This window comes from Corvus kubaryi, unplaced genomic scaffold (genome assembly GCF_017639235.1).
Source record: "Corvus kubaryi isolate FWS band 111438036 unplaced genomic scaffold, C.kubaryi_AGA036_p1.0 69, whole genome shotgun sequence".
Taxonomy (NCBI): Eukaryota; Metazoa; Chordata; class Aves; order Passeriformes; family Corvidae; genus Corvus; species Corvus kubaryi.
Window position 1 is genome coordinate 61,963 of NW_024582057.1, and position 24,940 is coordinate 86,902.

General features: G+C 39.5%; 1 protein-coding gene across 10 annotated transcripts; it reads left to right on the top strand.

Moving 5' to 3' along the window:
* Positions 1 to 574: 574 nt before the first annotated feature.
* Positions 575 to 23,860, top strand: GPLD1 (glycosylphosphatidylinositol specific phospholipase D1). Of its 10 annotated transcripts, none has more exons than XM_042049192.1 (25): positions 577 to 1,500; positions 4,308 to 4,363; positions 4,843 to 4,921; positions 7,449 to 7,546; positions 8,395 to 8,505; positions 8,763 to 8,811; positions 9,304 to 9,358; positions 10,010 to 10,117; positions 10,820 to 10,847; positions 10,935 to 11,074; positions 12,041 to 12,106; positions 12,350 to 12,470; positions 12,986 to 13,125; positions 13,958 to 14,144; positions 15,102 to 15,212; positions 16,219 to 16,293; positions 16,754 to 16,910; positions 18,632 to 18,773; positions 19,328 to 19,427; positions 19,521 to 19,614; positions 20,193 to 20,369; positions 20,678 to 20,838; positions 21,090 to 21,116; positions 21,212 to 21,262; positions 22,426 to 23,860. In XM_042049192.1, exons 1-25 carry the CDS (start codon positions 1,404 to 1,406, stop codon positions 22,501 to 22,503), a joined length of 2,508 nt encoding a protein of 835 aa, XP_041905126.1. In that variant the 5' UTR covers positions 577 to 1,403; the 3' UTR covers positions 22,504 to 23,860. The 10 variants fall into 10 exon arrangements, 9 of the variants coding, with proteins under 9 accessions (XP_041905129.1, XP_041905126.1, XP_041905133.1 ...); XM_042049191.1 differs by having other exon boundaries at positions 578 to 1,500; positions 12,347 to 12,470; XM_042049197.1 differs by lacking the exon at positions 4,843 to 4,921 and adding an exon at positions 2,262 to 2,293 and having other exon boundaries at positions 1,438 to 1,500; positions 12,347 to 12,470.
* The last annotated feature ends 1,080 nt before the right edge of the window (positions 23,861 to 24,940 follow it).

Consider the following 24,940-nt stretch of genomic DNA (forward strand, 5'->3'; position numbering starts at 1 on the left):
GGACAGGGCCCGGCTGGCGGCCCGCACCGGCCCCGGGGCGAGCGGCGCGGGGCGCAGCAGGAGGCGGCGGCGGGCGGCGGCGGCGCCCCGCGGCAGGAGGGTGGCCATGGCCGCGCTCTGGCGACAGGAAGCGGGCCCGGAGGAGGAGCTGCCGAGGGGCCGTGCTAGAAGCGGCGTCTCGGCGGGGCACGGCGGCGGCGGGTGGCACCCGGCCAGGGGTGGGAGCGTAGCGGGGGGAGTGGGGGCGGGAGAGGCCTTCGGCTTCCCGGAGCATCGTTTCCCACGCCCCATAGAGGCCCCCGCTTCTTAGGGAGAGGGGAGGCTTAGAGTCATAGAATATCCTGTATTTGAAGGAACCCACAGGGATTATTGAAGTCCAACTCCTGGCCCTGCAAAGGACACCCCAAGAGTCACACCATGTCCCTGAGGGCGTAGTCCAAATGCGTTCTGGAACTCCTGTTCCAGTGCACAACCACCCTCCAGGTGAAGAACCTTTCCCTAACACCCAACCCAAACCTCTCCTGACACAGCTTCACTGGTCACCACAGAGAAGAGATCAGTCCCTGCGCCTCCTTTTCCCTTCGTGAGGAAGTTGTAGACTGATAAGGTCTCGAGGCACATCAGGCTAAGTTGTGCTTTACTGCAGGAGCACTGGCCCATGGGAGCCCGTGGGCCACTGGGTCCCATGACAGCTGGTCAGTCTCTGGCACAAAATGCGAAGCCCTGCCCAGTGCTACCATCTCTCTGGGGACTGGTGCAGCTGTGCCACATGCATGCTGGGTGGCTGGGAAACGCAGGGTGCCCAGCCCCTGAAGCCAGATGTTCATAGCAGTACACTTGGCAGGAGTACTTCCGTGAGTCCCCCGCATACCAGCTGGGCTTTCAACACAGATCGTAAGACCCAGACTTCAGTGTGCAATGTCCTATCAGCTCACCAAAGGCTATGAATTTGTATTACCTGCAACTCAGGAGCTAGTGTCTTTCTATTAATACTGCTTTGGCAATTGGCTTTCATTTCTTTCATGAAATGTGATGTAGTTGTTGTAAGACAAGCACACCATGAGCTGGACAAACTGTGAGAGGATGCTCTTTCACACACTGCTGTATTTAACAGAAATCTCACTGCTGCGGTGCAATGATGCACTGACTACACTGCTCAAATCCCAGCGATATTACAGAATTCAAGTGGGGAGCAGACCCATAGGTTATTTCTTTCTTTATATAAATTACTTTATTTGCAGTAAAAGAAAGCATTGGTATAAAATAGCCTTTCAAATTCGGCAGTCGTTTGCTTGCTGTGTCAGCAATATGTGTGAAAGAAAAGGCATGCTCCGTAACCTACATTTCAAAGGTCACAGTGCTACTGCTCCAGGCTTCTGAAAACCACAGTTGGAGCCAGCATCATGGTTGGTCTGAAGATTTGGTCTGTCTTACTGGTTATACTCTACCGTTTCTGTCAAAGATGTGTCCCATGTGGAATTTCAACACATGTTGAAATAGGTAAGACATATTCAAAATGGATTTTCTTGTGTTTTGTATTTCTTGTGAAGAGAAGTAAATTCAGTTCAGCTGGAAAGCAGAGAGAGGAAATAATGTTAAAGTAACGAGCAGTCTACATAATTTTAAAAATGTGAATAACAGGAAAAATGAGTAGTTTGATTTTGCAGTTTGAAATTTTACTGTTTTTTATAAGTAAAGTGCTTGAATTGACTTGGGCTGCATATTTTTCTGTCTCCTAAAACACAGGCATTATGTAACTGGAATGTTTTTGTCTGTGAGTCGTATGCAGATAGGGTTTGGTTTGGAGAAAGAAAAGGAATGCTTTAGGCAATTCGTGGGATTGTTATATTTAAACTAAAGAATAACAAAAGTCATTTGTGGTAGCTCTGTTTTCAAATCACCCTGTATTAATTATGCCACACCTGCATAAATAGATAAAATTCTGTAATGTGTTCGTATCTGTGATTAACATCATAAAAATTTTGTTCTGTGTCTCTTTCTGGTAGGTTGCTCTCTGTAGCCAGAACAGCGTAGATTTGTAGAGAATGAAGGAGAGAACTGAGTGAACATCAAAATGGAGAAATAGTTCTGTTTTGAATTTCTTGTTTGCCTGTGCTATTTTTAAAATCTGGCTTCTTCCGTAGTTATTGCAAGCACAAATACGAGCAGTGTGAGGTTATTCTGAAACAGCTACTCATAATAACTGACAGTTTTAATTGTTTGTTCTTCTCTTTTTGTTTCTAAATCCATTGCTCAAACAGATGGTAAAATGTAGGATGTTGCCTTTATTCAGGTAATTTTCTCAGACTTTAGGTACTGAATACATGCAACTTTGAAAAATTTCAAGGCTGGGATCATTCATGGTGTTTGGGACTGGAGTGTGTTCCCTTACTGAGTGTTGTACCCTTGGTCAGCATCCTGGAACAATTTGCTTTTCCTAACAATGTGTCAAGAAACCCATAATAATCTGTAGGAGAAGTCATGGTGCCTGAGGTTAGGCAAGTGTACACAACTCTGCAAGCTCAGGACACTAATTACCAAGTATGCACTTCTGAGGAGTTGAAATAACAGATTTGCCAGAATAGAGTGTGTTTGGAAAAAAAAATCTGCAAAGAGAAACAAGCTTACAGATCTGTCCCAAAGCAGTCATTCTTTTTTTGTAATCGAAGGAGCATGTTGCAGAAAACACGCATTTATAGATCTTGGTTGTCTGAGGAGTTGTGTGTACACTGAACTATTGAGTCATAGTTTACAACAAATTTTGTAAATTACATTAAACTCTGATCAGCTCTGATGCTGCTAAAATGAGTTCTCTTACTGTTGTGCACATAGAAGTCTATAACAGTAAGATGAAAATATTTGCAAAAGTAAAACACTGAGTATTCCAGGAAAACAAAAACAAGCAAACAAAAAAAACCCCAAACAACAAACTGTAAAAAGGAATTCCTCTCACTTAAAGACAGCACCAAATAAATCCTGGACAGATTTTTGAAAGTACTTTTAAAATGATGGAAAGCTCTGCCTGTTCAGAATGTTGATCATGTTCAGTGTGCTTGGCAGAGCTGTGCTGTGTCCTACTTGCATGGCCGTGCCTGGAGGCAGGTCTGAAGGGGGAAGCTCTTCACCCCTAGGGGCTCCTGTCAGACTTGTGAGGCTCTGTGGAACTGTGGGGATCTGGCATAAAATTCCTTGTGACGGTGGAGTTGTAGAACCTGGGCCCACTTGAGTAGTGAGAGAAGTGTGGGGGAGGTGTGAGGCAGAAAAAGCAAACTGCCAAACTGAGGGTCTCCCACGAATCAGAGATGTGTGTAGAAATGTCTGAACCTTAAAACTTTAGATTATTATTTATTATTTTGTTGTTGTTGTTTCTCTTCTGGTGCAAGGCTGGTCTTAAAGGTCTTAACTTACTTGTATAAGGATGATTAAATCACTGGATAAAATTCAAAGTTAAAGATCTTTCGAACCCACACAGTTTTGTCTAGATCTTATTCACGAATGAGTGGATTGTTTTGGCTTTGGTGGGGGGAGTTTTTTGTTTGTTTGTTTCGTTGTTTGGTTTTTGGGGGTTTTTTGTGATGTGATTTATTTGGTAAGGAACAAATTAACTTCAGTCTTTGTAAATAGCTTTAGAGTCAATGTTGGGTGTTTTTAGAATACTGTTGATAGATTATTCCTGGGATCTAATATTAATAAGGAGGAGACCTCATTAAAGAAAAGGATGTCAGTTCGTTTCATTCACTTGTTATGACAGCTAAATAAAGATTTTTGGGAGTAAGAGTATCTGCCAATTCAGTAAATAAATACTGTTATTTACTGTGATGACTTTAGATTTTTGTTACTTTTCATGCATGTTAAAAATTAATCAAACCGTTAAACATCCACATTGATTCCCAACATACCTTTTTCACTGCTAAGGGCAACAGTGAAACTTGAATACTGTACAGCTAGAACTTTGTGGTCCACACTTCATATGTGCTGGGTGTGGTCCTGTCATTTCACTGCTGTAGCTCATTTCTGGACATGGGGAGTTCATTTCCCTGCGATTTCAGCTTGGTTGGTTAGCTTGGGAGCTGGGGATTAGAGAGAGACTGAAGATGTGCCACAGAAAGAGCACTTCCTTATTAACTCCCTAGGTGAGAAAACACATCCTCTCACATGCACACCATTGTGAGAAATGGTGTTTCATGCAGGTGGCACTTGGCTTGGGTACGAAAATGTGTTGTGTTCTGGTTTTGATAATGCTTCTAACAAAACGTGGGCCTGGACACAATACCTATAACTCAACAGTTCAATATATTGTTTTTCAGCACATAGAGCTCTGGAATTTTTCACTAAGCATGAAGGGAGTGTTAATTACAGACAGGTAGGAAGCATATTATTGCTTAGTTTTGTACACCTTTCTTCTGAATGTTTTGTTTTCTGTCTTCTTGCCTTTCTTATTATTCTCAGTAATGCCTGTGTCAATATTGTGCTCAGACTGTATTTTTACCGTTTTTTATTGAAAATAATTTGACTCCTTCTGAATATTATTACAGGAATATAACAATGTGTGTATATATATACTTTGTGTGGTTTCTTGCATGTTTTCCTATCTTCTGTCGTCATATTCTGTGTGAGTGGTTGTATTAGAAGAATCAGTAGAGGATTTTGGAAACGGAGATTTGATAAAACTAAGGACAGCAAAATGACAGCAAGGTTTTGTGCATCACATGGTGTATTTTACCAAGATGATAGTTGTATTTTGCTGGATATTTAGAACATATCTTTGATGTTGGTAGTAAAATGTAGTTTTGTGCTGTGCAATAGCTTTCTGATTCCTTTTTACCCCCATCCTTTACCCAGTTATTGCTAAACCACCAAGATGCTTTTCAGGCTGGGAGCATTTATCCTGATGCCTTTTATCCTCCAATCTGCAAACGTGGTAAGAAAAGCTTTGTAAATCCAAATTATAACAACTGCATTTTTACGTGCAAATCCTGCAGAATTTAGTAGGTTTGAAAATGGTTATGTTGTAAGAAATGAAGTGTGGCCAAAAATGATTTCCCGCAAAAACTTATCCACCATTTTTTTAGAACCTTTTGGTAGAACTTTATAATGAAGTAACACATTTGAAAATGTTTTAGAAAGTAACTCTTGGGTAAATGTAACTATTTAATGGGTGGGGCAACTTGATAGAAGGATGCTGTGTGACTAAATTAGGTCAGATTACTGAGTACTGAGAGGACAAAATGGTCTTTTTTATATAAGTCTTAGGGAAGGCCTAAAGCTATTTCTGTATTAAAAAGTCTTAGTTTCTATCAGATCAGTCAAAGAGAGGATAGGAGAATCTAAAAATCCCACAGCAACAAAATAGGGTAGGACTTGCTGAGGGTAGGTGGGCAAGTGTTAATAGCATCCCAGTTTAAAGTCCTTTTTTTCCAGAGTGCAGTCTTTTGCCTTTTACTGTGCCTGTTGGAAATTAATGTCAGTCTTAATTTTGCTGCTTGCAGATCCAAAGTTTGCAGTACAAAATTTGCACCCTCTTGCACTAGCTGTAAAAAGTATGTCTTGACCTGCAGGTTGTCCCCTGGTTTTTCAACTCTGATAGGTCAGCTCTTGATCATAATCAACTTCTTCAGCAACATTAGAGCTACAAAACAGCCAGCTAGGCTTTGCTGTAGGATATTTGCTACTGAAATGGTAAATCTGGATAGTGAGCAATTGGCAAATGGGATAAAGAGCCTGTCTTCCAGCTACAAGCTAATAGCGTGTTTAGGCAAATCCCAGAGACAGGGCAATGATAAGTACTTTGTGTGAGGATATCCAGCCAATTGATTGTTGAGATATTAGTGGAAGTTTAAAATATTGGAAGTAGCTTACCTTAGTGGGCCATGCAAATTCCATTAATTTGGGGTGTACTTAGGATTTTTGTTTGGTTTAGAGCCAAATCACATAGTTGCAGCCAAACTTCTCGTTGTTTCTCAGACACAGGTTGTTGATGCTGCCTGTTGGTTACGCCAACTACAGGCTGCTTAGTTTGTATCCTGATGTGCTCAGTTCACATCCAGATCACCTCTCTGCTCTGGCATTTAATACTGGTTCTGTCTTCTGTCACTTATGGGGTCACTGTTCTTTGTTTTCTGCCCGGCTCTGCCAGCTTCTTGTCCCAAATTTCAGGCTTGCTTTCCTTGTTTTCATGACTGATGTTCTCCTGGGATTTTTTTCAGTTCCTACTTCAGCTTGTCAATATCTGCCTATCTCGTCTTTCCCTTCTAAACATTTTGACCTGTCTTATACCAGGCCAGTGGTCAGAGCCTCTCTATCTGCAGTATCCAATCTTCATTCCTTCACTTACGTTGGAGTCCATCTTGCCTTGTTAGAGTTGGACCACTTGTCAGCAGTGTCCTTAGTCAATGTGGAAGAAATAGGTACCTCTGCAGACCTGAGCTGTTTTAACTGAGTGTGACTAGATCAAGAACAAAGCCATCCAGAACAAAGCCATCTAGACTGCCTTTCTGGGCAGGAGACAGGCTTAGATGTAGAAGGCACTCTGATTTTGGCCAAGCAAGTACCATCCTTCTTTTATCTAGTTTAGCCTCACTGTAAAATGTCACTGCTCTCTCAGTGCTTAATCTACCCTAATATTGTTCAATTTCACATTACTGCATCAACAAACATGTGCTCTTCCTCCAAGAGTACTGATGGTCTGAACAGTCTCCTGCCTACCTTCTTCCCCCTTAGAGAATTTAACATTGTGCTGCTTGGTCTGTTTCTGTCAACATCCCTTTGTACTTAGCTTTATGTAGGTACACAGAAATCTTTAGGCAAGGTCACTGTTAGATCCTACACAATCTTTTCTGCCTAAATTCAAGTGACAGTCATAATTGATTTTTCAAAAGAAACCTGATTTTTCCTCCTTTCCTCCCTTTTTCTCCTCCTATACCGACTGTATTTTGGCTAGTTTGCCTTTCTGTTGAAGATGATGGTGGTGATAATAATGACATTCATAACCCTCCTCTGCCCTGTGGAAATTGATACCTGTCAGAAAACATAATATTTTGAGCTGGCTGCCATTCCCAACAGCTTTTCTGCCATACAAGCGGATGCATTAATTTAGTCAACAGCTTCTCCGTCAGCTCTCTTTATCCTCTCTGCTTGGGAGGCAGCTTTTCATTGTACTGTACCTACTCACCGGCTCAGAGAAAAGGAGCAGCCACAAAATTTTCAGATGCTTCAAACCAAAATCATAGAAGGTAAATCTAGTATCTCTTTTGATAGTATAAATCACATAAAATAAGTATCTTTTGGCTCTTTTCATTAGATAGAGTGCAAAATGTATCTTCTGTATTATACGAAATTGAACAAAAGTCTGTGGGGTTTTTAATGGAGAAAACTCTTTATTTTCCTTTTTTCTTTTTCATTTTTCCCCAAAGAACAAATCAAATACTGATATAATTTTATTGCAATAGGAATGTTCCATGATGTATCTGAAGACACTCACTGGTCACCATTTCTCAAAGCAAGTATTGACTACATCAGAAGGAATTATCCTCAGCCTTGGGAAGAGGTAAGAAAATTGATTAACTTTCTCTTGATTGACTTTGCTTTCAACTATTTTCTTCACCTTCACTAGTTGTAATTTCATCCTTTGTGAGGTGTAGAAAAAACCCAACACTTTTCTATTAAAATCCCTGCTTGTATAGGAGCACTTGAAATCCTGTTTTGATCTTTGCCATACAAAAAATTTACAGTTTCCATATAAAGTCTGTCAGTTATCTCCACTGTGTTCTGGTGCTTATGATACCTTTCATAGGTCCAAACTTTTAAATGTGGTTGGTGGTCTTGCATTCCTGTGAGATCTGGTTGAGGGTTTGCCATTTGAAAACCAGACATCTTTTAGAACTCTCATTTGTGAAATCTTGAACTTAGTCCAGATTTGCTCTTGTTAATGGTCTGTGAGCTATGAAGGAGGAAAGGAAAAACAATTTGTCAAATGTGAGAGTGCAGAAGAATGTATTTCTCTCCTCTGTGTGGCTACACAATACCCATGGTGGCAGAGGGAGTTCACTCCTTGGAAGTTTTTATCCTTGGTCCAGGAAAACAGTTTAGTACACATTTAACTCAAAGTATGCAAATTACCCTCACATCAACCATGTAATTCTATGGCCTTGGACTGTATAAAGTGCTTAGAGCTTCTCAAGTTACAAAAGTTGACCACAGCATCAAGCAATGAGTGGTCAGCACTCTTGTCATGGTAAATTCTTGGATCGTAAGAGTTTCTCACCTATCCTTGTATATACATACATGGATATAGGTGAGAAACATACATACATGCACATCCGTAAAATGCTAACATTTTCTTAAAGACAGGAGTAAAATTACTGGTATTACTACAAATGGATTGTTGTTGTGTAGGCTACAGAGAAGCTGGTGGCTTTCCTGTTTGGAATTGCTTCACATGTGGTGGCAGATGTTAGCTGGCATAGCCTGGGCATTGACCAAGGATTTCTAAAGGCCATGGGAGAAGTAAGCCTGCATTGTTTTATTTATTGATACAACTGGATTTATTGGAATGGATAACTTCATTTTGGACTGCGGTGGGGAGGAAAGAGAAAAGCTGGAGTCCTGTTTCAGGAAGATTTTTGGAGAGACACAATGTCACAAACTTCGTAAGGGTGACGTTCGTCAGGTTTGGGACCTGTAAACATTAGTGTTGCTTGGAGAGTTTGTTTCTGCTCATATTAAAAGAAACAGGCAGTTCTCTTGTTTTTCTCTTTCTCCAGATTGATTTTCATGGTTCATACTCAGAAGCTCACAGTGTTGGAGACTTTGGTAATGTTTCTGTTTGCCAATCATAGATCCTTGTATTGGAATAACTAGTCCTCTTCAAAACCATGGTGGTTGATTCTGTCTCTTATCCTGGGCAATGCAGGAGTAAGAATGGCATATGGACACTGTATTCTTGCCCTTCCCCATGGCTTGCAAAGCCCTGCTGTACCCATCCTTATGGTCCAAGTTTGAGGAGATGTGATAAGGCACATGGACATTTGGATTAAAGCCAAAATGCAGACCAAAGAATGCTAAGATTTAGATGGAGTCACTACTGTGATTTTAAATTGTACATTATTCTCTGGAGGTATAAAATGTGCAGCATACTTGCAGGTGAACCATTTGTGTATTCTAAATATATAGCTGGCAAATCTGCCACATAAATACATATAGAAGAGCCATGCATAGCTTCATCCGCAGTGTTATTCATGACAGAAACTTAACAGGTTTTGTTTGTTGGGTTATGTGGGGTTATTTTCATTCTTTCATCCTCAGGAGGAGATGTAGTGAGTCAGTTTGAGCTGGACTTCAGTTATCTGGCATCGAGTTGGTAAGATAATGAGGTTGCCTTCTTTAATATTTAATGTTCATTCTGTATAATCATATATAATATAATCACATATAATATCACAATTCTGTATTGATCTGTTTTAACAAAATGCTGTCCTTCTTTATTTTTCTTTCAAAAGAAGCACTTGCAACTATTTTAAATGTTATGAGTTTGGTATTCCTTATATGCATATTTACTGTTCCTTGACTTAAAAAACTGGAAGGACAGAAGAGAGTTTTATGTACAGGAACACGGCAAAAAAAGAGTAAATTATTTATCTCTGAATTTATAAGCAGTTATATATTAAATAACTAGTGAAAACTTTTTGCTGGAATGTCCTAGCAGCTAGTGAAATAACTCAGTCAAGTGGCAATCTAAGTGAGATTTACTTAAAGTTTTGGAAGTTGAAGATGTTGAATTCAGACAGTTTTAAAAGCAGAAAAATGAGCAGAAGATTTAGATGCCCACTTTTTTTTCCTCACAGTTGCATGTGCAATCCTGGTCTCTCTGGTATTTGTAAATCTTCATGACCTTATGCAGTCTTTTGAAATTTGGAATATTTTATGGGCTGTTGTTATTACAAGAACTTTAATCTTTTATTGGGTGATGTGGAACATCTGTTGTTGTAACACATTCTTTTTTTTTTTTTAGGTATGTACCTGTCAAAGACCTAGCAGCTATCTATAAGGAATTTTATGGAAAAGAGATCATAACTGAAAGCACAATTGCTGAATGTACTTATCTGCTGTTTTTTGAACTGTAAGTTAAATATCTCTACCTGGGCTTTTGTAACTGAAACATATGTAGGAGAATTATGATAATCATATTTGAAACACCTTATGCATTGATGTCAGCAATATAGGCTCCCTCCTAGACCCCAAAATCACAGAACATCTGAATTTTTTTTAATGACTAGGATTAAAATTTGGACTATTTAATGACTGTTAAATTAATTATTACACCACAGATGGTGAATCTTGACTATTTAATGCATTTATACATGTAACATATTTATGCCTATTTATTGGATAACAGCTGTGTCTTTAAGTACCATTGCACTGTTGTGCGTTAGCAATATAATTATCATGTACTGAAGAAGTCTCTAGATACATGCCTTACCTACATTTTATGTAGATCCCTTCAAGTCCAAGAATAATTGAAAAGAGACTTTGGATATCTGGCACTGTCTGCTTTTGAGTATCCTGAACAGCTTAGATGTATCCTGTATTTCAGTTAATTATCAATAGTCACACAGCATTTACAAAAACTGTGAATCCTTCAAAATTAAGGGCATTAAAGTTTTTATTGTTACTTTTTACATTACAACTTCAAAAATGTATTAACAACCAACATGGAAATATAACAACTTGCATAGTATTTACCATATAGGACTTTTGAAAAGAACTGTATAATAATTAAATATTAAATGAAACAAATTTTATTTCTGAAATTTTTTTTCAGGCATGGAGAAAGACTTCTTGTTGGCAAGGTTGGTCTCCTGTTTTCTTTATAAAAATGAACATACAGCATGGAGACAGTGTGATTCATCTTCCTGAGCATATTGCCTGTCTCTTAGCTTTTCCCAACATTTGCTAGTAAATCTACATTTCTGGTGGAGAAGTTCCATGAATATTTCCTTGGAGGAGTGGATGACATGGCATTCTGGACCAACAACATTTTTGAGCTGACGAGCCATATGCTAGAGAATGGAGCCAGGTAAAGTGTGTGCCCTGACCTATAGAACACAGTAGTCAAGTGCTGACACCCACTTAATTGTTCTTCTTAAGGCAGGTTCTTTCCTAGAAGAGGTGCTGAGCTTTAGATCCTCACTTGGACAAAGGGATTTCCATGTCTGCCTTTTACCCAGGCTCACAGGATTATGCAGGCCTTGATTTTTCTTTTGTTACGTGTTCACACTCCTTTGCCCTGGCAAGCCGCTGGCATGCACAGGTGATACTTAGCAGGGAAAATTTGGGGCGTTCTTTAAGACATACTCAAGGCTTTGCTTAAATGTTGCATAGCCATGCCCTGAGGTTCTGCCTGGACTAGCAATCTGGGCCTGCACCTTCTGGCTGCTGCCATCAGTCAGCAAAGATGTCCCTTTTGAGGGGAGGTCAGGTGTTACCTTCAGACCCTGAAGGCAAATAGAATTAGAAAGAGTAGGAATATATACTCTAGTGTTTAAGCTCAAGCTTCTACTCACAGTTTCATATTTTTATAGAAGTTTAGCCTTGTATGGCTCTCTTACAAATGTAATCTTTCATAAATAACTTCAGAAGACCAACAGTGGCAATTAATCCACCCATTTATATGGAAAATATCACTGTTGCTATTTTGGGAAATTATGTTTGAAATACAGAATGGTACAATCTGTTACATTCTTTGTTCCTAAATGGCGCTTTCATTAAAAATGCTTTAGATTCATATAGATAACAGGGCATGTTACAATAAGTTTCCCTCAAGAGCTCTGTAAAGACATATGATACTCATACAGAACCTAATCAAGGTCATCAGATAAATATCATAGGGGTTTCTAAGGGTTATGATGATGCTCTAATTTTGATTTTCTTTAAAAAACTGATGACTTCTAACAGAGGAATCAGTAAGGATAAAAGTTGTATTTTTAGTTTCACTTCTATTGTGGTAAAATCTTTAAAGTGCATTCTGCGTATTTTTCTTTAGTAGCTGCTACCTGCCTGAGAACCCACTGTTCATAAACTGCACAAAGGAGCACAAGGACAACCACGTGTAAGTGTAGCTCTGACAGTTTAAAGCTTTAGTAATGAAAGGAGAGTCTTCTGCTAATGTGGACAGTGAGCTACTGAAAATTAGAGATATTTTGGGTTATCTTTTTGAGTGTGAATTTGAGATTCTCTTAGTGTGAATAACTAAGTTCTGTGTAAAGGAACTGCAGAACCTAACAGAGACTTTTACCTCAAGTCATTAGTTCAGTTATATTAATTCTTATCACTGTCTTCTTTGTTTTAGCAGAAACAAACAATCAAAACATGAACATCACAAGAATACAACTTCTTTGCTTACAGAAACACTTGAGAAGAATATAAACTATACAGAGAGAGGAGTTCAATTCAACATACAGCCTTGGGCAACAGTAAGTGAGAAGTAACAGATGTGTCAGGTAAAATTCATCTCTATATAAAATTGTTTTCATTGCTGTCTGAAATGCTGCATGATGGAGCAGGGTCTCTGGATGTTAGCAGTAGCTGACTTCATGGACATTCCAGTACCATTGTTAATCTATATATGTACGTCATAAGTACTCAATTTTTACACTTTGCTTATTGTATAGTGAAGTTAGAACACATCCTGCAGTGCCAAAAAAGACAAAATATATAGTTAGTATTTACATTTCACAGACATATGATTGCTTTTTTTGGGTTAAGAGCTCTCAGCAAGGCATAACAGTGAACGATTAGTAGTGCTCCCTTTAGTGCATACAGATTTTTGTCTTTCTAAAATGGTGCTTATGATCTGAGTCAGACTCCTCTTAAATCCATGTGGTGATTTCCACTGTTGGTGACTTGATTTTTGAGGTGCCCCAAAAAGTTCTAGAGTTTCAATCTGTGTTTTAGCCACTGTTGTGTCTCTTTATTATTTTTATTACAGAAATCCCTCCGCTTGATAAACCATGCTTTTAAAACCAATGTGTGGAGAGCATTAGGAGCTACACATCAGAAATCTTCTAAGCACATCTCCAAGCCAGCAACTTCATATTTTCTGACTTCACCCTATGCTAGGCTTGGATGGTTGGTAATTTTTTCATCCCACCTTCCTCTTGATTTCTTAAAATTTTGAGTACACACCAAAATATTATTGTTGATCCTTTGGATACTCTTTAAAGGTGAGAGTGCAAAGTTGTAAACATCTGATGGAATGGCTTATGTTGTATGTTCAGAACAGCAAGTTAACCTGTAAGATTTTTCTTTTGGATGTTGATCAAGCTCCAAATGGAAGGAACCAACATTAGAACTAACACTGGCTCTAGTTCTGGGCAGTATAGGATCGTTGCTACCCTTTTTTGGTCGTGGGTTGATGTTTGTGCAAAATTAATTGTCTGTCATGAGTTGATGACTGATGATGTCTAGTGAGACTTCTTGGAAATACTTGAGACTAGTAGGGAGTTCAAAGATAGATTCAGGACAGAGAGAGGCATATTCTCTCTCCTTGCCAATGAGGTTCTACTTTGACCTGCAACAGGGAAGAATAATAAAACAAATTTGCATTGCTACTTATCTATCTTATTCTGTCTCAAAATTTGGATTTAATTCTTGAGTTTACTTCATACTGGCTAAATCAACAGTAGTTAGTTCTTTCCATGTTCCCTCTCTAAATTCCAACATGTTACTACTGTAACTCTTTTGCTTATCTCAGATGCACTAATGGAAGATGATTGTTCTGGTTTTACTTAATTCAAGAAAACATAAATAAATATATGATATAAAAAATTCTGTGTAGATTTTTACAAAACTATATGGGGAAACACAGGTCCTGGTTTATCTGAATTATGGGGGCTTTTCCCACTAATGTTGTGGTAGTCTGAAAACTAATGCTGATATTGTTGACTCCCTTGCTGAACAGGGCACTGATCTCAGCTGACCTAAACCAGGATGGATATGAAGATCTGGTGGCTGGAGCACCAGGGTACAGCACCATGGGCCATGTTCAGATAGGAAGGGTGTATGTGGTCTACAGCAACCAGTCAGGTTTGCCACCAGACGACATGGATCTGGATGGGAAAGCTGACCAAGTACTACAGGGTCATCAGGTAAGGGGTCAAGGCAGATATTGGTCACTTAAATTTTTTTGCCTGAAAACTGGTGAATTTTGACTGAGCATTGGTATCATTAATGTGTGTGAGTATTATTCCTGAAATACTGCTCCTGATTAAAGATGTCATATGCTTTTCAAGAAAAATAATCATTACTAAAATTCCGGGAACAATTGAAGTGATGGTGATCTGTGGGTTCACTTCCATTACTGTGCCAGATAAGTGAGTACTAGACCATAAAGTGCCCTTAAATAAAACTAAGGTTGTGTCTCTCTAAGCCACAGTATAGCTCATCCTGGTCCCTGCATTTAAGAAAATATTGTGTTTCCTGTCCTTTTTAATCTAAAATTATTAATTTGAGATGTTTCAATTCCTTTGAGGCTACATTTCTTCATTAATTGATAACTTCTCCCCAAATCATTTTGTCTGTAGTAAGAGTATTGAAAAAAAAAAAAGAGAAAACTGATTTGACATGATGGTGGCTGGTTTGTAACCAAGAAGTAGGAGCAAATGACCCTTTTGAGTGTTAAATATGATCCTCTGTAGAAAATACCTTTAGTCACAAAGAATATAATAGGGAGGAATGAGCTACATTTCATTTTAATTTGTTTCTGTGGTTATAAACTGTGAAGTAACAGCTGCTGTCTTCTTACAGAGTGTTTTACTGGTTCCCAGTCATAATGCTGTCAACAGGAAGGACCATAAGCTTAACATCAATGGTGCACTGGACTCAGAAGAGGAAATAGCAAAGCAGCACCATATTATGTTCTGTTGTCCTTCATTTTAACACAACCGACTTTGAGTTAGTGTGTTGGCATGGGGGTTATTACTTAGAAGAAAAAAGAATTGTTGGGATAGACTTTTGTCATCTATTTCCAGTCTTCCCTGTGCAAATGTGCAGTAGGTTTTCATGGTTTTGACTTGAAAACATGAGAGCAATCCCTTTTCTTTTAGCCTTCAGGAAGATTTGGTTCTGCCTTGGCAGTCCTGGACTTCAATGAGGATGGAGTGCCAGATCTGGCAGTTGGAGCACCTTCTGTGGGATCTCAGTTTCTTACTTACAAAGTAAGCTACAAACATGGGTTTGTTAGGGTTTTTTTTTAACTCTCCAAACTGAATGTTTTTATTGATACATATTTTTTTAAACATTGAAATGAAAGAGAGAATTTCTGTTGTTGCTCAAGGTGACTTTGTAATTTAAACAGATGTTTATAACCTTTGTGGGTACTTTGACTGGAGCAACAGCAATGACAGCTACCTGTATTTCTCTTTCAGTGGCCTTTTTGCACATTAGAAATCCAAACCAGATTGCAACTTTGCAGCACTGACATGCTGGAAATGTAAGGGGCCATTCATGAAATACAAATGTACCCTTTATATTTAGGAACAGAGAGTCTGGAATGGACCTCATGGGTCAATGAGTTTTGTCATATGCTGTCACAGGGCAACAAATGGTAACTAAAATGTGATACGAACACAGACACACTTGCTAAAATAACCAAGTTACAGAGGCTTAATGACTTGCAGCTTACCAGATAAGCCCGTATAATGGTCCCTGAGTACTTCCAGGCCATGCAAACTGAGAGGTAAAATGTTTTGATTTAAACGATATCCATTAAGCTTAAAACTCTTCAGAATTTTACATACTAATTTAGCTGCCTGAATAAGAATTTAAGTGCTTTTATTTAGACTCACCACTTGGAAAATTGTGTGCATCTGTTTTGCCTGGCACTGTTTGCCATTGTATTAAAAATTAATAAAATTTGAGCCATCTGAACGTGTGTATTGTGAGTATAAATTATACACTATACTGCCCTTGCTCCTTACACACAGTATGATGAAAATGTACTTCTCTAGTTTGTTGCTTGGTTACAGCAGTACCCATTACCCATGGATATTCTTAGGTTTGGGGTGGGAAAGAAAATAATATGGGAAGGCTCTGAGAGGGAAAATAAAGTTGTATGAATAGCCCTTGCAGAACTGTTCCACTCCTTGTGATTGGCCTTGGATTTAATACTTGGTACTGACATGTAGGTGGTCTCATGCCTCTTTTGCCTTTTATGCCCTTTAGGGTGCTGTATATGTCTACTTTGGAACTGAGGGAAGAGGCTTGGCACCCGAGCCAAACGTTACCATAACTTGTCAGGTATATTGATAATGTAATATCCTGTTTATACTATCCTGTTAGATAGGCTGACACATGGGCTACACAAGCAGGAGGTGAGATAAAGGGGAAAAGAGCTTATGCGCTTAATAAAAAAAATGTTAAAATCTAACTTATCGTTGCAAGGAAATTTAGACTGAGGGGGATGGATTAAGCAGGTGCTTGCTTAGATTGGTTGTATGTGGGAAAGACATTTATACCCCAGTGCAGGGGAGGCAGCAGGGTGAATAGCAAGGTGCATAGCCCTCACAACCAAAAAAAGCCAACAAAAAACCCTGACCCAAACCAAACAAAAAACCAAAGAAAACAAAATTGAAGCCAGGGAGTGGGAGGGTAATTTGGTCAGAAGCAAAGTTAGCTCTTTAGAATTAAGTTGCTCTATTTTGCTACAGAATTGATGGTTTAAGTTTTATTTCGGGCTTAAACTAACTGTTTATTGCAGTATTCCTACTGTAATCTTGGTTGGTCCCTCCTGGCAGCTGATGTTGATGGGAATGGAAAAGCTGATCTGGTTGTGGGCTCTCCATATGCACCAGGTGGTGGGAAGCAGAGAGGATTTGTGGTTGCATTTTACTCTCATATCAACAGGAGTGACCAAGGTAATATTTATTGAGTAAATTAACCTTCCCATATTTTATGTGACTGTTCATTTGTTCCTAATTAATCCTGGGATAATTCAGGCTTGGAGTGATCTCAGAGGCTGTCCCTCCTGCTCAGTAAGGGATAGCTGTGAAGCCTGACCAAACTGCTCAGGGCTTTGTCCAGTTGCATCTTAAAACCTCTAATGATAGAAATTGCACAGCCACTCTGGGCAGCTGCTGTACTTCTTGGCGGTCCTCATAGGGAAAAAAATCTCTTGTTACAGCCAGTATGAACCTTTCTTGTTTCACTTTATGTTCATTGTCTATTGTCTTCCCACCATGCATAGTGACCTCATAGGCATGGAAATCATTGAACACCCCTACTAAATTTGCTCCAGTTTAACAACATCTTTCCTGTTACTGAACAATATATTATAGGTGTGATTTAGGGAACAATCACTTCTCTCAATGTCTTTGCCATGCTCCTGCTTATATAGTTTAAGGCACTGTTGGCTGTCTGCTGTCAGAGCCTCACACTCAGGTCTCTGCCCACCAGGATCTCCAGGGCCTTTTCCACGTGGCAACTCCCCAGCCAGTCTGTTCCTAGCTGTATCACTGCAAGGGCATCTCCTTTCCCAGGGTTAGGCTTTGCATTCATTCTCACTGAATTTTGTGAGGTTCCTGTCAGCCTGTTACTCTAGCCTGCCTAGGTGCCTCTGAATAGGACCACTCCCCTGCAATCTCCTGTAATCTGCCAACTTCACAAAAGGGCATCTTGTTGCCTTGTCTAAATCATTTATAATAAAGTGTCCAACGGGATGAGTCAAAAGATTGATCCCTGAAGGCACTCCACTTGTTGCAGGCATTCAGAGAACAACACATTGTTCTCCGCTCTTGTCAGGGTGATCATCTCAACCAGGTTTTTCCCATCTGGGTTTTTGTCCATCCAGACTGCAGTGTCCCAGCTGGGATGCAAGAACATTGTGGGAAACTGTGTTGAAAACCTTTGCTAAAGCAATGGATTCAACTATGTATTGTGAGTCCAGGGTAGGCTGGTTCCAGGTTTGGAAAATTGCAAATGAACGTCAACAAATGAATCTTTATCATTCTGTACATTCCTTCATGTGGCTAAAGAGGAATGCTACAAGTGAATATAGTTAATGAGTACAGGTGATGAGGTTTCTAGTGAATGAGGAAGGAAATGTCATAGATGGAGCTAAATAATAAAGCTTGGGCAGCTTAGTCAGAATCATGTAATTGAGATTTACAATAATGCTTAATTGTTGCAGCTTATTCTAATTCATGTAAAATTAGAAACCACAAGAACATGGGTTTCAAAACACTGCTAACTGACATTTTTGTAAAACCAAAGCACAGAATGGGTTATTTAAATTATAGCCAGAATGATTTGAAGCTCTCCCACCCAGCACCCTTGAAGAGTTACAAATTCTGATAAACAGTAAGTAGTTTAGGGCAGGCTTGAGTGGTAGCTTTCACGTACTTCATGTAGGCTTTTGGAAGGATTGAGAAACAGGCTGTGTCAAATAAAAGCTTTCACCAGCCAGCAGAGCTGCAGGGTGAGTAAGCAAAGTCAACAATTACTGGTGCCATGTTATGGGCAGTGTAACTTTGCATAGAGAAACTTGTTGTCATAGGGTGAATCAGTGGATGATTGCAAATGGGTTTTTCAATGCCAGGGCACACGAAGATTTAACTCATATTTTTTTCTGGTCTCTCAGGACTCCTGTCAGTACAGGATGCCAACTGGATGATGGAGGGGGAAGAAAACTATGCTTGGTTTGGATTTTCACTTGCCAGCTGCCAGCTGGAGAACATAACATTATTGCTGATTGGTAGCCCTACATGGAAGACTTGTTCTAGGTATGTTGTATGTGACAGCTTCTGTCTCCTCCACTCTGCTCTACTTCTGCAAGGTTTAAAATTTGAAATAGATTAGACTTCCAGCTTTTTAGGAAGTTTCCTTTTTGTTCTGCTTAGAATACTTTCATTAAATTTGTATTTTTATGCCTTCACCCTTCCCTATGAAGACAAGGGTTTTTAGACCATCTCTAGGGCAGGTCTCTGTTATTTAGAGACACTTAAAAATTTCTTGGGTTTTCTTGGGGAGGAAGAGGGGTCACAAAAATGCTGATGGGTAAGGCATGACTTAAATAATTGTATGGATAGCTCTTACTTTGAGAGAGCATTTTTAAAAGCAAATTAAACACGAAGATGTCTTGGATGATAAAAAAGTGGATAGACAGACCAAGTGTGTGCTCTAAATATTGTGTAATTAGTTAGAACAAGTATGGGAATTACTAAAATAGATTTCTAGAATTTGTCAGGCACTATTATTGCAAAGTAAAAGGGGAAAACATGTACAATAATATGTTGTTACATACAAATTTATTTTGCATTGTAATTGCATTGTCAAGCTGCAACACCCTCTTGTCGGATGTCAGACAGAGTGTTGGGAAGGTGTACGGGTATAACCCACCAAGTACAGAGTGCTGGTTTGAGATAACTGGAGACAAGGTAGGGCTCCTTCTTTAGTATGGGACCTTGTGAATAATTTGAAGTAAAGTGACATTCTGTAGAAATTACATAGGTGTTTTAAAAATCTGACAGGAGATGGGCAGAATGGGTTTGTCTCTGGCCAGTGGTGTGATGTCTGTGGCCGGGAACACAAGAAAAGTTTTGGTGGTGGGTGCACCTACTGCAGGTATGTCCTGAAAATTGGAGACCATTTCTGCTTAAGGATGTTTGTTTCTGTAGGACTCAAGGAGAGATACAATGTTTAAGTTAGAAAAGGGACCTTTGAATTGCCATGAAATTAAAAAAAAAAACAATTAGAAATCACTAATCACCTGTATGTGCCTTACACGTAGAGTCCTCTCTACTGTGCTTCAACTTCAGTGGGTCTTTTTCCTTCCTTAAAATGGGCTTAACAACATTACTGCTTTGCATTATTTATGTAACAGTGATTTGCTAGCAGACTGCATATTTCTTGGAAATGAAACCACACAGTATTTTGTCCTCACTCTGGCAGTAGACAGTAGGGAACTGAGGATGTCAAAATGCAGAAGTCTAAGTTGAATCCATTTCTCCCCTGGTACTGTGACTAAAAGATTTTTTTTTTTCCTATGCTAATTAGTGTTAAAGCCATATAATGTTTGATGTTATTTGATACATTATATTATCCATTTTATGTAATGCCAGTATTACCTATAATTTTAAGTACTAAACTTGAGTTCCTGTGTCTGATGCTCAACATCTGTTATTTCTTTTTTTTTCTTCCAGACAGCCTGTCTAGGATTTTATTTATGTCCTCAGTGCTGCATCAAGCTGGACTGGCTCTGGTATATGACCTGTCAAACAGCACCAAGCCTTCTTTGCTCAGCACATTCAGTGGGGACAGGAGGTTTTCTCGTTTCGGAGGAGACATTTACTTAAGTGATCTGGATAATGACGGGCTAGGTAAAGCTTGAATCTAGACCAGAAGTGAAGGGTTTAACTTTTGGCAACAGGAAAATTGGTCACCTACATACTCATACAAGTGCTAACCACAGTCTGCTTTCCCAATTGAATTGTACCAGTATTCCACTGTGCCTTACAGGGAGGCTTCTGTAAAATCCCAAGCAACTCAGTCAGAAATTGAAACATTTTAGCTGCCATCATTAATAGAAATTGTGGCATCTAGAGGCATGTAAATGCCAGCTCTCCCATGTTTTGATTTAGCATTAGTTCACTTCTGCTGTGTCATGTCCTCTTTGTAATATGTGCAGATGAAATGATTGTGGCATCCCCACTGCGAACTAACGGTGTCACCTCAATCCTGGCTGGTGCGGCAGCTGGCCGCGTTTATATTTACAACGGCAGACAGGCATCCTCGGGGAATGTGACAGGCCACTGCACATCATGGACATCTCCCTGTCCTGAGGACTGGGTAAGAATCAGGAAAGTGAATTCCGGACATGAATTTAGAATTGTAACTAATTAATCACATCCAGTACAAATACCAAGTGTGTTCTGCCTTGGTTCCAGAAAACAGAAGGTTTTCTCAGGTTTCTGAACCTCTGCAATTTGGCTCCTCCTGTTTGTTATTAAATTACTTTGCTGTTTAGAGCCAGGGTTAACATACTGGTCTTCTACTCTCCTCCACTGACTTTTTTTTTCCCTCTTTTTTTTCTTCTTCAGGCACAGTATGTTCTGATTTCTCCTGAGGTAAGTAACCAGAAAACAAACTACTGAGAAAAATTAAAAAGTCCTACTTAAAAAAAACCCCTAGCAGTATTATAACCAGCAATGTTATTTTATAGGAACTATCAAGATTTGGGAGTTCCGTTACCACTGTGAAATCTGAAAGAAAGGTGAGAAAAATTACTGTTGTTGGCTGTTCCATAACATCCTTCTACCTCACTTGAATATACTAGCTAACACCTCACATGTATCTTACACATTTTCAAGTCTTAAGTTCTTTACATAGTTAATTAAGTCACTCTCTGAACTGGTAATTAAACCCATTTTATAGGTTGATGAGCTATGGAGTAGCCAACATTTTGGCACCTGAATTGAAAGGTTTGAATCACTTTAAACCAGCCTGAATTATAAAGTGCTTAGGAGTTTGTTGAAAGGTTCCATGGGAAATGCAGCATAGGTGCCTCCTGCCTTTACTGTTCATGCCTGCCTGTATGCAAAGTGGATGCTCAGCTGTGGAGCAAACCAAGCACCCAAAACCATTCCTCTCATTTAGTCTTTACAGGTTTGCTGTCCTGGCTATCACTTGCAGTGAACACTGTTCATGTCATGTGTTTGTAAGCATGGAGAGGTCCAATTCTTACCTGACTGATTTAGGATGTGTTTGCATACCTGTTTCTCTTTGTTTCCCTCAGATGCCCAGTTTTTTACCAAATGCCAATTGCTACATTTCTATAATGCACTGAGGAACCCTTTTTTCAGCTGGAAAATTACTTAGTGCTTGTTCAGCTGAGTTCCAATGTTCTGCTCACTCTGACATCATCTCCATGAGGACTAGGGTTCTCTGTGTGAGTACAGAGGAAGCCTCAGTACTAGGCCGAGGAGGTCTTCAACAACTGGTATTTGACTTCTTGTGTTAAAACATGCAATGGACAAGCACCTGGAAATTCTTCTCAGCTAGGTTAGGGTGCATAATCCAACACCTGAAACAGAGGCACTGCTGAGTGCAAGCGAGGCTATTCTCCAAGCATTTGTGTTCTGTTGCTATGGCACCACTCTAGTCCACACTCCAGCTTCATCTGTCTTGATATTAGCTCTGAGAAGCAGTTTATATGGGCAAGAGATTTATTTCATTTGTTCCAGCTTGCTCCAGTTCCCCAAATGAAATAGTATGGCAAACAGACTTTAACTGCTACTCTGATGAGGTGGGCTGCTGCCTCATTTCCCATCACATTTCTGTATGACACTAAGGAGATGGTCAAAATCCATGGGGGAAGCTTAAGGCAGCCATGCACCTACAGTTACATTTTGCTACCTTTGCTCTTTATCCCTGCAGAAAGAAGTTGTAGTGGCAGCAGAGAGAAGTTCTGCAAAAGCTCGGCTTGGTGGAAGGCTTTTTGTCTACTCACTCTAAAAGTGCACAGTAGCCTGGAAGACCAGGGCACACGTGGTCTTCTAGTGAAGAATCTCTGTAGTATTTGTGCTACTTTCCTGAACTCACGCAAACCAACAGACCCTGTCAGCAAACTTTTGCTGAATTCTGTGGTGGGCAGCAGCACCGCTTATCTAGAACAAACAAGCTGGTCTGAAAACCTTTTAGAGGTTGAAATGAGCAGGCAGCTGGATTTTTGGTAGTACTATTTGGCCGTATAAGGAATGTCCAGTGGCCACCTTCTTTACTGGCCAGATTCGAGTATCTTCTTGACAAAACTGGGAAACTGCAGCACATCATTTACAATGCCTTACATACTGTGATAAGGATAAGGATTCTAAGTTATGGGAAGTTACTGAAAAAGTAATAAGCATGGAGCAGCTTTAAGACTGACAGAAAGGTGAGTGCTGGTTGTACAAGACTGTCTCTCTCTCCCTCAAGTCTTAAGGCCTGCACTGAGGGTATAGTGCAGCTTGGATCTCCCAGGGGAAAAAAGAACAAGCAAGACTAATGAAGTTTTAGGAAATGCTTTTGCAATTGTGGCTGATTACTCTGACATCCTTTCTGCTTTACTGTAAAATTCCATGACCATGGTAACATAGAATTGTTAATGGCTTTTATTGTTAACAGTATTGTCTTTAATACTAATTTTGTATGATGCAGGTTTAACAGAGTGTGCATCAATTATCTATTAAACAACTTGAGCAGCAGAATGGGTTGATCCTATTATTACCAACGCTACTTTGTAGACACATATGTGTATGTGTTTTCTCTCTCTTGTCTCCTTCACAAAGGCAAAGCATTATTTTTATTTTAAATAAAATAGCACAGAATTCTAGAGGTCATACTCCAAAATCAAACACTTCAACTTACGTTCCTAGGAATTCTCTTTAAAGGATGTTGCTTTAAGCAAATCAAAAAAGGCAAGGTGAACATTAGCTTGATGTACAATGTGTTCTGGCATCTACTTCAAGGACTTGCCCAAACAGCAAAACACTTTAAAAAAGAAGTTAAATCTGAACTTCGTGACAGAAGTAACTGGATAGAACTGGGATTGCAGTGCTTACCTTACAAATCTGTTAACTGTGGTACAAGGCAAAACAAGCAGTGCACCTTTAAGGGCAGAATAAAGGTTTTCTTTTCAAATCAAAATTGACAAAACCAGTATGTTCTGTAGCAATTCCATTCTCAACATACACTCTCCACTCGCTTTTGTTTTTTCTATGTATGATCTCCACATAATTTTATTGCACTTGACTGCATTTTGATTACTTGAATTGTAAGAAAACCCTTAAACATTTGTGTATGTCTGTAAAGAGAAAAAGCAGTCTTGTAGACATGTCTTTCTCTCCGTGTTTTTATTGTGCTTTAAGTCAGTTATGTACAGGTAAAGAGTCAAAAGGAGTCCACAGAAGCCTCCCTGCACAAAAGCTTATTAGAAAGCTTCTCAAAGAGCTGCACCAACACATACCAGTTCTGGCCTAAATGAAAACATCAGCATCCATGTCCCTTCACACACTGAGATTCCTGGGGTTTATCAGCTGAGGTATGTGAGCCATTGTTTTCTTCCACTGGATTGCTAAGTTTGGAGGGTTTTTACTATTTTACCTGCTAAGCTAAAAGGCTGCCAAAAAAATCAACTAAAGAGCTCAAAAGCATTACAAGCCCCATTATCTTTCTCACCTTCTCATGCCACTAGTACCTGTACTTAGAGTCAGATACAGAAGAACTGCTGGAAAATAACTATGTACAACTGACTTGAACCAAACCAGGATCACAGGCCTGCACAACTTTAATTTATGAACCTTTTTATTTCCATCTTTGACTCATTAGTCCTGAGAAGAATGTTGACAGCTACAGCTACTGTCTTTTCAATCCCTACCAGTACAATTATTTATGTGGTGTCACCTAAGGAGCTGCTCACTGTGTTAGATTAAAAAAATCCCAAAGAAGAAATGGACAGCATGTAACCTGATATAGACATATTTCATGTTCCCTCTACAACCTGAGAGAAAGCAGTGGAGAACTACACCCTTAAAGAGAAGTCCTAGGAAAAAATAGAAATAGTTGACATAAGGCTTTTACTCCTTCCTTCAGCCTATCACAGGACATCAGCCTTCCACACCCTTAACTAACCTGGCTACTTATTGTGGTGCAGGCTAGTCCATGCTTTGTCTTGGAGGGAAGAGAGAAAAGCAGAACCCAGCTTAAGAAAAACCAACAACCCATCTCTTGATTTTTACCAGAATTTGAATAATGACCACACAAGTTGTTGATCTGCAGCTGTACCAATGTGTGTTGAAACAGTGTCGGATGGAAAATGCAAGTGGGCCATTATCCATAGGCCCACATGCCCTGTTCCTAGAACTGCCTGTTTTGGGCCTGAATTAATTGTTAAGGAATATACAAGATTAGCAGC

Bases quoted from the DNA above. Each gene is read 5' to 3' on its own strand.
- GPLD1 (XM_042049191.1), top strand. From the start codon at position 1,404: ATGGTTGGTCTGAAGATTTGGTCTGTCTTACTGGTTATACTCTACCGT. The intron at 8,812-9,303 runs GTAATGTTTCTG...TTTCATCCTCAG, and splicing joins TCACAGTGTTGGAGACTTTG to GAGGAGATGTAGTGAGTCAG. The intron at 10,848-10,934 runs GTTGGTCTCCTG...CCTGTCTCTTAG, and splicing joins AAAGACTTCTTGTTGGCAAG to CTTTTCCCAACATTTGCTAG.